The 14,650-nt window shown below is 55.3% G+C and overlaps 2 protein-coding genes across 3 annotated transcripts in view; one reads left to right on the top strand and one right to left on the bottom strand.

The window, feature by feature from the left end:
* Ptp4a3 (protein tyrosine phosphatase 4A3) overlaps positions 1 to 2,263 on the top strand; it is a 32,917-nt gene extending 30,654 nt beyond the window's left edge. For both annotated transcript variants that reach the window (XM_041672099.1, XM_041672098.1), the window contains exons 4-6: positions 312 to 442; positions 1,039 to 1,113; positions 1,823 to 2,263. In XM_041672099.1, the coding sequence (XP_041528033.1) occupies positions 312 to 442; positions 1,039 to 1,113; positions 1,823 to 1,940 (324 nt within the window). In that variant the 3' untranslated portion in view covers positions 1,941 to 2,263. The remainder of the gene's footprint in view (positions 1 to 311; positions 443 to 1,038; positions 1,114 to 1,822) is intronic.
* A 1,782-nt stretch (positions 2,264 to 4,045) lies between these two features.
* Positions 4,046 to 14,650, bottom strand: part of LOC121461327 (maestro heat-like repeat family member 5) — a 75,083-nt gene continuing 64,478 nt past the window's right edge. The window contains exons 20-30 of the mRNA XM_041672345.1: positions 14,154 to 14,313; positions 12,979 to 13,159; positions 9,015 to 9,159; positions 8,458 to 8,572; positions 7,542 to 7,685; positions 6,219 to 6,395; positions 5,510 to 5,665; positions 4,876 to 4,998; positions 4,623 to 4,725; positions 4,395 to 4,469; positions 4,046 to 4,146 (exon numbers count right to left, since the gene is read on the bottom strand). Coding sequence (XP_041528279.1) covers positions 4,046 to 4,146; positions 4,395 to 4,469; positions 4,623 to 4,725; positions 4,876 to 4,998; positions 5,510 to 5,665; positions 6,219 to 6,395; positions 7,542 to 7,685; positions 8,458 to 8,572; positions 9,015 to 9,159; positions 12,979 to 13,159; positions 14,154 to 14,313 — 1,480 coding nt within the window. The remainder of the gene's footprint in view (positions 4,147 to 4,394; positions 4,470 to 4,622; positions 4,726 to 4,875; positions 4,999 to 5,509; positions 5,666 to 6,218; positions 6,396 to 7,541; positions 7,686 to 8,457; positions 8,573 to 9,014; positions 9,160 to 12,978; positions 13,160 to 14,153; positions 14,314 to 14,650) is intronic.

Genomic DNA, 14,650 nt, shown 5'->3' with positions numbered 1-14,650 from the left:
TTGGTTAGACTTAGAACAGCCACGTAAGCTGGTGACCTCCAGGAGCTGCCGAGAGGTAGAGACCCCAAGAGCTACCCTCCATCAGCTCGCTCCTGCAGACCCATGCTGGTTCGCCCTGGAACCAGCGGGTCCAAGTCTGGACCGATAGGTGATGGGTCTCACCTCTGTCTTCTCCACACTATGTCCCAACATACCTTGGGCTGGAGCCTTCTCCATGTGGGCCGGCCTTCCCCTCCCTCCCAAAATCCTGAGGGACAGGGGAAGGAAAGCTAACATCCATAGGGCAAGTCCTTAAGCATCTTCCTCCATAGGATTGGCCCTTTGATGACGGGGCGCCCCCTCCTGGCAAGGTGGTGGAGGACTGGCTGAGCCTACTGAAGGCCAAGTTCTACAATGACCCGGGCAGCTGCGTGGCTGTGCACTGTGTGGCGGGTCTGGGAAGGTGAGTGGTGGGTGGTGCTCCTGGCCCCGTTGCTGCTGGGAGCTCAACTTTTGCTTCTGTGGTCTGACTTCATTGTTTTGTGAGTTTGGATGTGGGCCATATCCACTTGACCTTTTGAAGGCCCCGGGTTCCCAGGCAAGTCCTTTCCCAGCCTGGCAGGGAGGGCTTCCCGCTAGGATCCAGTCACTGCGCCCCATGCAGCAAAAGAGCTGCCGCAGAGACATACTGGTCACCCAGGCCTGACCCCTGTTTGAGGAGGAACAGCTGCCCACACTAGCTGGAAATGAGCCAGGTGAGGGAGCATCCCCGATGCCCCTACTGCAGGAGGACTGGAGGGCATGCTCAATAGCCAGTATGCTTGTAGCTCTTTTTCTAGGAGTTTAGGCACAAAGAGGTTTTCTACATCGCCCCAGGTTGCACAGGAGGGGCAAGGGGAACCAGACTAGAGCAGCTAGTTGAGCTGTCTGGAGTCTGTATCCTCCATGGGCAAGCGGAGGGACTTGGGTCTCATGTGCCCACCTTTGTCAGGTGGCCCGAGGCAGGGGCGAGATGGGGTATGGGGTCTCAGATAACCTCAGCTCTGCTTCTCCTCGCAGGGCTCCAGTGCTCGTGGCTCTTGCCCTTATCGAGAGCGGGATGAAGTATGAGGATGCCATCCAGTTCATCCGACAGTGAGTAGCCAGTGGGTGGGGATGGCACGTAGGGCTCCACCGTGGATCTCGGCAGCTGGGCGGGGCTTCGGCTGTTGGCCTCTCCTTGCCCCTCACCTCTTACTTCTGTAGCTAGGTCCTTCCTCTCTGCCCTTCCTGGCTGCTCCCAAGCCAGTACCTCCTTGTGGTATGGTAGCCTTCCTGGAGGATCCCGTCTTTCCGATCTTCTAGGCAAGGACTGAACAGTTGATGCTGCAGTCCTAGCCTGTGGCGCGCGTGTGTGTGTGTGTGTGTGTGTGTGTGTGTGTGTGTGTGTGATATCCACCGTGGATATGTGGACGCCTTTGTGCTGCCTGAAATAGGCACACATCTCTTCTCCCTGGGCAGGCCCTGTAAGACTGTAGCAGTATGGGCCTACTAGCCTGCAGGCATCCTTAGGGGAGCTTGGACTATACAGGTGGGTATGCAACCTAAAGAGCTATGCTTAGCACAGGCACACAGCTCTCTGTACCGTGGTACAACACTGCAGAGGTGCCGGCTAGCTAGGGTGAAATGCACCCTAGCCTTTACTAAGTCCAGCGCCCTCAGCCTCTCCCCAGAGCCCCAGCTTAGCCTACTTCCTGTGGGTCTATCCACTCCAGTTCCCCAAGAGTCCCACAGGGTCTGAAGTTTCCTGAGGGAAAGCAAGGTGTCCAAGCCAGGCTTACTGATCCTCCTTCCCTGTCTGCAGGAAGCGCCGTGGGGCCATCAACAGCAAGCAGCTCACCTACCTGGAGAAGTACCGGCCTAAGCAGAGACTGCGGTTCAAAGACCCACACACGCACAAGACTAGATGCTGTGTCATGTAGCTCAGGCCTTGGCCCTATCTACCCGTTACTCCCGTGCCTCAGTGTGTCTGTGTCTAAGGAGCCCAGTGGCCGTGTGTGTTCCTGCTCTGTCCCTGTCTGTGCCCACGGCTGTCCCTGGACCTCCTGCCAGTTCCGTCCAGCCCCTCCACCCCCTGCCCAGGCCTTTCCCTGGCCTGTGCACCACAGGTGGGTGTTTTTAACCACTGGGCCCAGGGCTTCAGCGGCGCTGCCCTCACCCTAACCTGTTTTCAGCACCTTTTGTTACCAGATCCTGGGCCTTCAGGTGCTCTGGACTCTCAAGGCAATAAATCAGGAGCTGTGGATGTGTGTAAGGAGTGGTGCAGAACCGGGGAATGGGGTCTGAATCTTGGGAGGCCATGTTCCCTCCTCTGTGGTCCTGTGTAGAATTGCTGCTGTGTGCCTCCCTAGCACCCTCTGGTGGCCATGCGGCTCTCTGCAGTCTGCCTTGTCTCACAAGTTCTTGACATTTCAGCCTGGATCCCCAGCTCCGACTGGTGACAGTTTGGGGGTTGGAACATTAGAAGGTGAGGCTGGGTCACCTTTGTAGGACAGAGTAGGGTTCACTTGGAACTTTCAGTGGCCTCCACTCCCCTGCCCCATGTGATGTGAGATTTGACCACAGTGGCCACCAGCCTGGGAAATGACTTCCACTGCTCAGAGGAGGAGGAGGGCAGGGCAGCAGAGTGGTGTGGAGTATGTTAGCTCTGAGAGTGTGGGAAGGCTGGGTGCCCGTGGAGGGCCTGATCTTCCTGCTCTCAAGTTCTGAGCAGATCTGGCTCTTAGCTGAGGAAAGGGGACAGTGAGGGACAGGGCTGGCTACACATGTCACTGTGGACGTGCTCTCTGTCCTTTGGCATTGACACCACTTGTGGACATAATCCTCAGGCCTTTACAAATTTGTCCTTTCTGTGCCTATAACAGTCCCAGGACCCCTCTCACCTGTACTGGTCACCCGCCTCGAACCCTTCCCTCTTCAAGCTCCTCATGCCTGCACGTGGCCTCCTGCTCTACCTAGCCCTGGATGAGGTCCCAGAAACCTCAGGGGCCTGCTTAGAGCCCCAGCAATCACTGTTTCTGCCTGTCTCAGGCAGGGAGGCCTTGTGGCGAGGTGCAGCCATTTGGGGGTGTTCCTTTCCCAAACTCAGTAGTGGTGACCTTGTGTGTGCTGGAAACTCACGACACCTGTGGCATGTTTGCACAAAGTCACTGTTTCTTTTTTCAGTCTGCCTTCCAAGTTTTCCACACGATGTCCCTGCCCCAGGGGGGACATAGTCCAGGAGCTGGGAGATATGGGCCATGGGGATCCCCTCAGGTGAGGGTGTGTGTGCAGGGTCTACCTGACAGGTTCCATAAGACCTGGGGGATGGAGCGTGGAGCGTGGAGGCTTTTGGGTGGTGGGCACAGAGCCTGAGCTTGGAGGGCTAGCTAGAGGGTCCCTTGCTGTAGCTGGCTGATCTGATGGGTCCTGAGAATGACATGCCGTGGTGAGTCTCCTAAGCTCTGCCTGAGAAGGGATTCAGGGGTACTCTCAGGGAGTCAGGCAACCTCTTTTAGATTGTTGCAAACTTGGGGGGGGGGCTACAGCTGGGGCTGACTGGCCTTGTTGGAGGAAGATGCTGCCTTGTAATGGGGAAGCCTGCTGGGGTGTCCTTCCCTTCCACCTGCTCCACGTGCCCTGCATAGCTCTCAGCTGGGGACACTGGAGACTTTCCTCTCAGGCCCCACTCCCAGAGAATGACCATGCTCAGCTGTGGGCACTATGGCCTCGGCCCTGGTCACGTGGAGTTGATTCCACCCCTGAGCAGTCATTAGCAGAGTATCACAGATCTTCAAGTTTATCTGTTCCACCCCTGCTTGTCTGTCCCGTCTGTGCCTCTGAATCTTGCTAGTATCTTTTAAGGACTTGGCTTGGCTACGGCAGAGGGTCCTTGTAGCAGGCAGGAAGCCGGCAGCTACTATGCTTTTTTTTTTTTGTTGAATCTAGATTTTTCTTTCAAATGGAAAAATGTTACACAACCAAGCTCTATGGACAGGGTTGGGGCAGGGCTGTTCCGGGTGAGATGCTGGGAGAGGATGGCTCAAAGTCACTTCTTGGATTCGGCTGACACCTCCCGAAGGAACGCGAGCTGTCTGGTGGCAAATTCCCTGATGCCAGGTTCCGGGTCTTTTTTGAGATCTTTAAAAGCTTCAAGAGAAAAAGGACAAGTCAAAAGGGATTCTGGCCTGGGAGCAACCTCCCACCCTTACAAGGTCAGTCCCGTAAGAGGTAGGAGGATAAGTGGGTTCTTTCTGTCCATTGGCCAGCATGGAGTGCCCTGGTGGGGTGGGGGTCTGCTCAGGAGGCCTGGGTCCTTGTCTTTTTCACCATCTGAGATAGGGATGCTGCAGAAAGCTGGGAGGTGTGGAGACAGGCCCAGGGTGTGGGCTGCTCACTGGAGAATAGCAGCCTGGTGTCCATGTCGTTGACCATCTGTGACACGGCCTGGGGTTGGTAGCAGGTGGTGTACCCTGTGCAAGATGGAGAGCCACGACTGCTGGATGCAGGCAGTTCTGGCCCAGCCCTAAGGAGCTTCCAGAAGCCCCCCAACTCCCTAATCCCACCCCTTCCTCTGCTGTGGTGCTGGGTGGGCAGGGTGAGTGAGCCTGGCCCATGCTGCCCACCTATAAACAGAGCTGCCCAGGTCTTGATGTGGCGGTGAGGGCTGTGCAGATAGTTGATGGCCTGCGACAAGTGGACGCTAAACTCCTCCTGGCTGTGTGTCATCTGTTCAGAGGAGAGCCCACCTGTCACTGCCAAGCGCCTCAGGGACTGTTGACCTCTGCCCCCGCCAGCCTCACCTCCCTGGGAAGGAGAGTCTGTAGGTGTGCAGCTACCTCAGGTCCCCACTACTGACCGGGCACCCTCGCCCCTCACCAGACAGGTCCAGAGGAAGTGGCGGGCGCTGAGGCCGTTCTCCCAGGCCAGTGTACAGAACAGGGTGTGCCGTGGCTGCCAGCGGAGCAATACGGCACAGCGGTAGAAAGCGAACTTGGCCTGCTGTGGAGACAGCCATGGGAGGGGTCACCCACTGCCCGTGTGTGGCTGAGCCTGGGCTTCCCATTCCCTGAGACCACAGCTGCAATGGGTGGGGGCGCCTCAGCAGCCCGCTGTGCTGATGTCTGGGACGCTGCTCCTACCCTAGGGTCATTGTGCCTTGTGGAAGGTAGGTAGGTACTCAGCTCTGTCTGAGCTTGTTGGGGAGATGGCTGCTATTGTCTCCTCTTCCGATGATCGGGAGTCCAGGGAGCGGGGCACAATGAAGAGGGCTCTGTCTGTGTGTCAGCAGGTGTACTGTGTGTCTGTGTCCCATCATGCTCTGCTCTAGCCGGTAGACCCACAGGCCTGGCTGGCCAGAATGAGTGTGGGAACACACGGGAGGGGACAGTGATCGGGAAAGCCTTGCAGATGGCCAGACCTTCTGCTGCTGCCCTCTACCCCACCCTCAGGCAATCCGATCTGGCTGCCCTGTCCTTTGACCAAGATGAAAGGCTTGCGGGTGCGCACTGACCGTGACAACAGCTGGACATTGGTCCTTCAGGTGTAGAAGCAGAGGTACCATACTTAGGCACACCTGGGACCGCAGGCCACTCAGCTCCCTCTCTGCTATTGTTGCCACCAGGTCCCCAAACAGTGCCATAGCTGCTGCTCGGACATTGTCCCGCTCCTACGAGGCAGGGACTTAGCGAAGTGCCAGTGCTCCCCAGCTTGGAGCCCCTACTTCCTTGGACTTCCTCAGGCTCAGGGACCCAGGGTGAGGTCGGTATTCCTCCCTTAGATTCAGAGGAGGGTCAGAGTTTCTCTCAGACAAGGTCTCAGGACATCCTCCCATAGAATCGCCTTGTCCTCTGGTGCCCAGTGTTACCCTGACAACCAGGACCATGAAGGCAGCTAGGTGACTTATTCCCCATTTCCTAATCGGGGTGGGGAGTAATCGTTTTGGACACAGGGACCTGCCCGTGTGGTCTGTAGTAGGCCAGGACACAGAAGGGTTGGTTGGACAAGTAAGACTTGGCACTTCAGCCATGAGGAAGCGTGGTGGACTTCCTGGTGGACACCTGGCCAGATCTGGTGCACTGTGGCCTCACAGCTTGGGCCATGGGTTTGATTCCCCTGGGTTCAGAGTCAGGTGCAGTGGGAGGGCGGAAGGGGTCCTGAAGCCAGGGAGTTGTTGGGAGGGCCCAGGGGGCGAGCCCAGCCGCACCTGTCTTTATGCTTACGTCATCAAAGAAGTAGCGGGTGTTGATAGAGATGCAGAGACTCTGGGCGCCTGCGCCCTCTGTGCCCAGGCGGTGCAGTACGTCTGATACAGTGCCCATGATGCCTACCACCACCGCCTCATTGTTCTGGAAGAAGCCGTTGAGGAAAGCTGGCAGTTGACCTCTGAGCAGGGTTCCCTATGGGGAAGGCAGTGGACGGTGGGGGGCAGGCTCAGGTCTGCCCCCTTCACCTGGCTTCACTTGGGGTATCCGACCTGAGCCCTGCTGCTGCCTTGCCCTTGAGTCCCAGGTCCTTATCCCTTCTGGGCCTGGGGCTGCTTTTTCCTTCCTTTGAGCCCCACAGGGGCTCCACTCCCGTGTCTGGCTCCCTTCAGGTCAGATGGGGTCAGCTGTACGAAAGGCTGGTCAGGTCGCATTTACTGAGGTGGGCCTCCAGAACTTTTGTGTTGCAAGGGATCGTTGTGGGCCATTTTTACACTTTTGCTGTTTGTTGTTCCAGCCCATTCTGCCAGCCCCATTTGTTGGCTGTGTGTCCTGAACTCTCAGTGAGTGGTCAGAAGCCAACAGGATATTCCCACCTTTGGGTCTTTTCTCAGGGTGGCTTTCCTCTTATAAACAAACCTTGTCTCCTAAGTTCTGTTTGGTTTGAAATACTAGGTTCACCTTCACAGAGTTGTTTTTTGGCCAGGCAGATGCGAGCACCCGTGGGTGTTGGTCAGTGTGCTGGGCCCTGGGGTCTAGCCTGGTAGGATGGGGTTCTGATAGAGGAGCTAAGGAGGAAACGGGCACCGCCAGCATGTCTTTTGGTTGGGAGCAGGCGGGCTGCTGAGGATGAACGGACTTTCTTGCTGGAGTCTGGGAAGGGGTTTACCAGGGCCTCAGCTGTTGTTCATTACATGGTCCCTGCAGTGAGGAGGATGCCCAGAACCCTAGGGCCTGAACTGGGTTGGGGAGACGAGGGAAGGGCAGGCCCCCAAAGGCAGCATTGCAGTCTTCCTCAGCACAGGCTGTCCATGTGGGATGTGGCTTGTGATGGTGGTGGCATAGCGGACTTCATTGGAAATGGAGAATTGGGGGGATAAGGGGTACATGATTCTCAAGGGGTGTTCTCTCTGTGCCAGGTGAAGGGTTCTGTCTGCCTGGTTTTTCAGTGGGCCTCTGGGTTGTGCAAGAGGGTCCATCCCTTCTCAGGGTGAGGAGCCATGTTCCTGGGGAACATGGGTGTCCTCTCCTAGAGTGTGTCCCAGGTGACAGAGCCAGGGTTCCAGCCCACTGGATCTTGCCCACCCGACACTTGCAGCTACATGGCACTCTGGCCCTCACCTTCTCTGCGTGGAAGAGTATGTTTCCAAGGCCCTGCAGGCTGGCCACACGGATCTCGGGGCTGGTGTCCTGGAGGCTTTGGGCCAGTACCGTCAGCGCAGCCTGTTTAGAAATCACCTCCAACAGGGCAGGGCTATAGAGGAACTGGGGGCCCCGGAGAATAAGTGGCTCAGGCTTGGCACTCTCTCCTGGGCAGCCTGTGTCTTTGTTGTGGGCTTAGGGGAGGATGGTTGACTAGCATGCCCAGGGTATCAGGATTAGCAAGTATTTAAAACTTCAGTGGCCAAACCTTTCTATGTATGGCTGAGGAAGCTGAGGCCTAGGGAAGTTATTTAGCGAGCTTGGAGCTAACTTGTACCCATAGACGCTCATGGGACATAGGGAAACAGGACCCCAGGAAGGGCAGCTCTCAAATCTTTCCAGTGGATTGGAAGGAGACATAAGGCCCCCTCTCAGCTTAGAGACCTAGTAGCTGATGCCAGTTATGGAAACGACCCTTCCTTTGAAGCTCTGCTTGTGCCAGAGCCCACGGTGGTGAAGTGGCCACATCCCAGCCCTTGTTGAACCATTACCCTGTATGTAGCTCACGGTTCTAGGGTGGGAGTGGGTGGGGACCCGGAGTTACATATGAGCAGAACAAGGCCATGTTTGAGTATGATCTGCCGAGTCCATACCCAGGGATCCTCAACTTTGCTTGGGTCATCGTGGGCAGGGTAGGGTGAAAAGACAGGTCCCCAAGGCTGTAGGCTGAAGGTCTTGAGAGGAGGCCCCTGCAGAGCTGGAAGGGGTCAGTCTGGGCAGCTGTCCCCACGGGGTGAGTCAGGTGGGCATCTTGTCTTGGTTTGAGGAAGCCAGAGGGTGGGACACAGACTACCTGGGGCCCACTGCTCCCCCCACCCCACCCTCCCCACCCTACCTCAATGAGGACCAGGATGGCTGTCTTCCTTTCTCGCTCCTGCTGGCTCTGCAGGCCGGGCAATAAGTAGCTGAGAACTGCCTTGATCTGTTTGCAGTGATTCTGCACCATGGCCCTGGGGGCGGGGCCTGGTTTTGTGGTCACTGCCCCTGAGTGTACCTGCTACCACCTCCCAGGCTGGCCAGGTTGGGCAGCTAGGTACAGCCCAGTGTGATGGAGCAGGCATGTGTCTCTGTGTGTTCTTCTCCCACGTGCCAGGCCTGGGCTATATGCACGGGGAAGGCAGAGGAGGAACAGATAGCCTTTGAGATAGCCTTTGTTCCTGAGGTCCCAGGACAGGGTGGGACTGGGGGAGGATTCTGCACCTGCACACTTTGAGTTCATGTGCCTGGGAGTGTAGCCCATGCCTCTTGTGCTCCAGGGTACTGTAAGCATATGTAGACCCAAGAGGTGCTGCCTCTAGGCTGCCCAGGGTGGCCTCAAGTGAGGCACAGTGCTCAGGGCCTGCTCACTGTGGTTTCATTGGCCCAGCCTCCCCTCCCTTGTCCCATTAGTACCTGGCAAGGAGGCCCACGGCCTGGGGGTAGGTGTTGATGGATGTGAAGTGCTCCCAGGCACTCTGCAGTTCCAGGTGAGCAAAGTCATGCCAGTGTCCTGTGGTGGACAGCAGACTCTTCAGGGCCTCCAGTGATGTGCTACAGCCAAGCAGAAAGGCAGGGTCTATCCAGAGTGGCAGATGCCACCCGAGCCTTCTCCTGTTCTTGGGATGGGGTCCCAGGCTGTGTTGGCTCTGGAGCCTGCCTCCTGGCCTAAGGGCCAGGGTGAGGCAGAGTGTGCAGGGCACAAGGACACAGCAAAGCACACTAGGTCCTGCTGGGGTGAGTGTCTTAGTTACTTTTCTATTGCCATGACAAAACGCCATGACCAAGGTTACTTACAAAAGAAAGCATTTAAGCCGGGTGGTGGTGGCGCATGCCTTTAATCCCTGCACTCAGGAGGCAGAGGCAGGTGGACTGTGAGTTTGAAGCCAGCCTGTTCTACAAGAGCTAACTCCAGGACAGGCTCCAAAGCTACAGAGAAACCCCGTATTGAAAAAAAACCACACCCAAACCAAACCAAAACAACCCCCCCAAACAAACCAAAAAAACATTTAATCAGGGGGCTCATGGTCCCATAGTGTTGATAGATTCCATGGCTATCATGGCTGGGGGTATGGCAGCAGGCCGGCAGGCATGGTGCTGGGGTAGTAACTGAACACTTACATCTGATCCACAAGCAGGAGGCAGAGAGAGAGAGAGAGAGAGAGAGAGAGAGAGAGAGAGAGAGAGAGAGAGAGAGAGAGAGAGGACTGGGAAGGGCTTGGGATTTTGAAACCTCAAAGTCCACCCCCTATGACACACCTCCTCCAATAAGGTTGCACCTCCCAATCCTTCCCAAACAGTTCTACCAACTGGGGACCAAGCTTTCAAATGTCTGAGTACTATGGGAACCATTCTCATTCAAACCACCAGAGCAGGAGACAGTCATGTGTTCACAGTAGGCGGGAGTTCTTAGTTGCTCAGCAGCTGTTTGGGGCTAGAGAGAGCTCTGGGAAATCTTGGGCTCTAGGGTCTCCCATGACCTAGGGTGGGAAGGGTCCAAGATGTGTCCTTGAAGGATGCAGATATTTAAATATGGGCAAAGAAACATGAGCAAGGAGCACTTGGGAGGGAGGTGAGCTAGGGTGTGTGGCGTTGTGGAAGTTCAGAGGGTTTATTTCCATACCCAAGGCTCCTCTGTCCTGTGTCCATGAAAAACGACCTGGTGTTTGCTAAGTGTGGGGTATCTGTGAGGGGCCTCAGTCCAAGTGTATTCAGTGGTACTGAACACAGGTAGAAAGCTGGGAATGCAGGTCCATGGAGCTCAGGGTGGCCTGGCTCCTTGACCATCTGGCTGCTCCTTGCCATTAGTTGCTGGGAGTGCACGAGCCTGACACATGGGCTTGCCATGCCGCGATGGCTGAGCTCTCACCCCCCCCCCCCCCCAAGCTGGCAATAAAAAGAGGCAACGTCTTCCGAGTCACTGCTCACAGCCACTGAGAGATGACGGCTTTCAGAAGGGGAAGGGGGTGAGAGGGCATTTTGTTCAGACATTTTGGAATCTTCTAGTCTTGGGGCACCTTGGGCCCGTGGTGACAGCTTATTCTTCATGGTTGATTTGTCCTCATGGCCACAGACAGGACTTCAGAGAGATGATCATTAGCTGATATGCGCACTGTTGGGTATCTCTGCCTGATTCCAGGAGAAAACCCAGAGCAGAAGTGGGATTGCTGGGCCACATGGATATTCTCCAGGCACTCCCCTCCCCTTCTTCTCTGGAGATACATTCTCTGTATATCCCAGGCTGGCCCCGGTACTCGTGATCCTTCTGCCTCGGCTCCCTAAGTACTGGCACGACAAGCACATGCCATAGTCATCCTTTCTGAGCTGCCCCATCTCACATCTGGCTGTTACTGGGCAAGGCTCTTTGTTTTCCTGCATCTCCCCCCACCTTTGTTTGTTTGTTTTTATTCAAGATAAGGTTTATCTGTGTAGCCCTGGATGTCCTGGAGCTTGCTCTGTAGACCAGGCTGGCCTCAAACTCAGAGATCTGCCTACCTCTGCTTCCCGAGTGCCAAAACTAAAGGCATGTGCCCCCACTGCCTGGCTGTTTTTCCGTCCACATCTTTACCAAGCACTCCTGTTCTGTTTGTGGCTGTACCCACCCTGATGAATGTGAGACTCTTTCTCCTCCATTTAGTTTTATTTTTTATTTAAAGATAAGATCTTACTATGTAGCTCAGGCTGGCCTCAAACTCTTTCTGAGGCTGGCCTTGAACTCAGGGTCCTCCTGGTTCAGGTGTGGTGCTGAGTGCTGAGTCTAGAGTGCTCTTCTTGCTTCTCTTCTCCTATTACTAGGCTTTGTCCCTTGGCCCAGAAGGGTAAAGGTCAACACTGAGGCCAGGATGAGAGTGAGGATGAAGAGTGAGTTGGAATAGAAATATGACATGTCTCACGAATGGGTCAGTCAGCCCCTAATGTTTTGGCTCTGGGGAAGAGTGGGGAGGGCGGAGAAGCAGAAGGGAGGAGGCAGTCATCTTTGCATTCTTCCCCACCTTGCTGAGCTCTGGGAGGAGAGTGTTTTATTAGCTTATTAGGGAAGATTCATGCATTTTGCATGGTTGATGTGAATAAAAAAGAGATTTCGTGCATATTGGAATTCAGAAGCAATCTGAGAAGTGACATTTCTTTCCCTGTGCTGTGCCTTGGGGAGGGCTGTTAAGACTGACAAATTGCTGAAGCACACCATCACACAAACAAATGAAAAGAGTGAGCCCCGGTGGCTTCTGAAGACACGCTTATTGGATTTGGGGACATGTGACCAGGTGCAAGGGAAGCCCAAGGCAGTGGGCCCCTCCTGTGGCAGGATGGGATGCCCCTCACATCCTGGCCAGGTGGGTTGGTGGGTGGGACATTAGTATCCATGACATTACCCGGAGACAAGCAATGGCCCACTTTGGTAGCCACAGCATTGGCTATGATGAGAGAGGGCTGGATGGTCATCTGTGGTCCAGCTCAGTGCCTCTTGGCTAGAGGAATGTCAGAGCCACCATGAACCACTGCTGTCCCGTGTGCATGATGTGGGGGGATGGCTATGTCCTAGGCCCATTGCGAGGAGCACATGGATCAAGAAGTCCCCTGCCGGTGATGGCACATGCCTTTAATCCTAGCACTCAGGAGGCAGATGCAGGTGGATCTCTGAGTTCGAGGCCAGCCTGGTCTAAAGAGAGAGTTCCAGGACAGCCAGGACTACATAGAGAAACTGTGTCTTGAAAATCCCTCCTTAAAAAATGTACCCTGTGTCATAACTGGGTAGCTGTTTTCAGGGACCCCTTTTTGTCCCTGTGTCTGTGGAGCCAGATACCCTAGGGGGACAAAGAAAGCAGGCACATACCTGTTTGGGGGATCATTTGTTCTGGTTGCTATCCTGGTCATGAATGGCATTTGGGATCATGACTATAATTGTCCCTTTTGGAAAGATATGTTGGAGCTACGCCCCACTACCCTCCCACCAACTGTGCGGATGCCATCAGGTTGAGATGCAGTTATTAGGGTGGCCCAGACTCAGTGGTTGGTGTCCTTATATGAAGTGGACCTTTAGACACAGGCAGAGGACAGTATTATAGGATGTTGGAAACAGAGATTAAGGTCATGCAGCTTTAAGCTACAGACATATCCTGGGAACAGCCGAAGCTAGGGAAGTAATAGGGGTAAGGCTGCAGACCCTCTGAATTTAGACTTCTGATCTACCAAAGAATCTGACCTCTGAACTGAAGGATCAGATCCTGCTATCTAAGCAACCTCCACATTGTGTGTGTGTGTGTGTGTGTGTGTGTGTGTGTGTGTGTGTTGTTCCCTGGGCAGGAAGCTAACTTTGTCCTGGAGGTTCCTATAGGTGTGTGTAAGGCCTGCAGTTAGCTGTCCATGAAGCCTTGGGCTCACCTCTGAGGACTTGGCATGGCTACTTCTTGGGCTTTCTGCTCTTGCTCAGGCTCTGTGGGTTGGTCCAGCTCCAGGATATAATGCATTTGCGCCAGAAGGGCCAGGAACAGCTGGGGAAAGGCATGCCGCACGGCTTTCTTGAACTCTCTTGCGAACTGTAGCTCGTGGATTGTGTACATGGCCTGTTGGAGTGGAGCGGGTTTGGATCTGAAGTGTTGGGATTCCCGGCCAGGGGTGTTTAGCCAAAACCCACACTCAAACACACTTCTCCCCCCTGTTCTGATGGCTCAAGACCATACGTGTCCAGGCAATGTCATTTGACCTGTGCTGGCTTATGTCACCTGTGCACCCTCCATTAGAGCCTCTGGACTTGCTGCTCTCATCTCGCTGGTGCTCCCCAGATGGTGTGCCCCAGCCTGTGCTCTTTATCTGATGCTCTAGAGCCATCAGCAGGTGCATCAGCAGTTGGCGCATTCCAGCCTGTGCTCCCCAACCCATGCTTCCTAACCAGTGCACCCCAACCTAAGCACCTCCTATGTTCTCAGCACTATGTCTGTAAGTCATTATCTATCTAGGGAGGATTTGGGTGTGGGGAAGCAGCCATCTTCCAGAAGATATCTGGGCTATCACTTGAGAGGGCTTGGAGGTCAGGACTCTGTCTAAGAAAGTGTTACATAGAGTTTGGCACAGCTGCTGCCTTTCCAGGTGTAGACATGGCCACCTTAGCAATCAGGTGTCCTGTCCCAGGGTTTGCAGATATGGTGTAGGCTGGTGGAGAAACTGGAGAGAGGGACCTGCAGGGACAGAGTTGCTGCCAATCCTATGACTTGTCCAGAAGTCTATGATCCCAATATGGGGCATGGCTTGGAGCCCCAAATGCTAGGCTTCCGTTTGTGCATTGCCAGAGGTCCCGCCCCTCCAAGGCTGCCTCCCTAAGTCTCTTTAGCAGTCCTACAGGCAGCCACTCCTGACTTACTTGCTGAGGGCTCAGAGTTCTGGCCCTGGTCATTGGGAACTGAGCCTGGGGCCACAGAGTGTGGAGTCTGTCTGTGGGTTGGGCTGCCCCATACCTTCTCCTCCAGATAGGCAGTGGACTGTGTCTCAGCCCTCCTCAACCTGGCACACTGACTCATGTGCTCACACAGCTGCCCGCCAGGGATGGGGCGAGAGACTCACGGCCAATGAACGCAAGTAAGGCTTCTCCTTGGGACAGGAACTGCTGTCGCTGGCATCTGAGGGCAGAGGCCTCTTCTGCAGCCAAGCCATCAGCACAGTGAGAACCAAATGGCTTGCAGGCTCTTCGGCTCCCAGGGCCTTCCACAGGCAAAAGACATGGCTGTGGGCAGAGGGGGTGCTGTGAGCACCATGCTGCGGCTCATGCCTGCTGGACTTGGCTAGTAGGCCCTGTGCCTCGGGCCCTAGTGAAGGGCAGGGTGGCCTTGTATTTACTTTGAAGGGAGTTGGATGCTGAGACCTGCAGAGAAAGGCTTACTCAGATCACGGCCCTGTCTGGTATCTGGGCACTGGCCCTGCAGCCATCTGAGGCCCGAGGCAGGGAGCACAAGTAAGAGCTGCCCTGAGAGGAAACAATGATGTTTTCTGAGTCTTGCCCTAGTGTCCTCAGGGCTTTAGTGTTGGGTGGAAAGGGCTCTTTGGGGACAAGACAAGAAGGA

Source organism: Microtus oregoni, unplaced genomic scaffold (genome assembly GCF_018167655.1).
Source record: "Microtus oregoni isolate MIOR12 unplaced genomic scaffold, Mior012 000022F_ref0000154, whole genome shotgun sequence".
NCBI lineage: Eukaryota > Metazoa > Chordata > Mammalia > Rodentia > Cricetidae > Microtus > Microtus oregoni.
The sequence above is the reverse complement of the archived record's forward strand: the minus strand, read 5'-3'. Positions and strand labels throughout refer to the sequence as shown.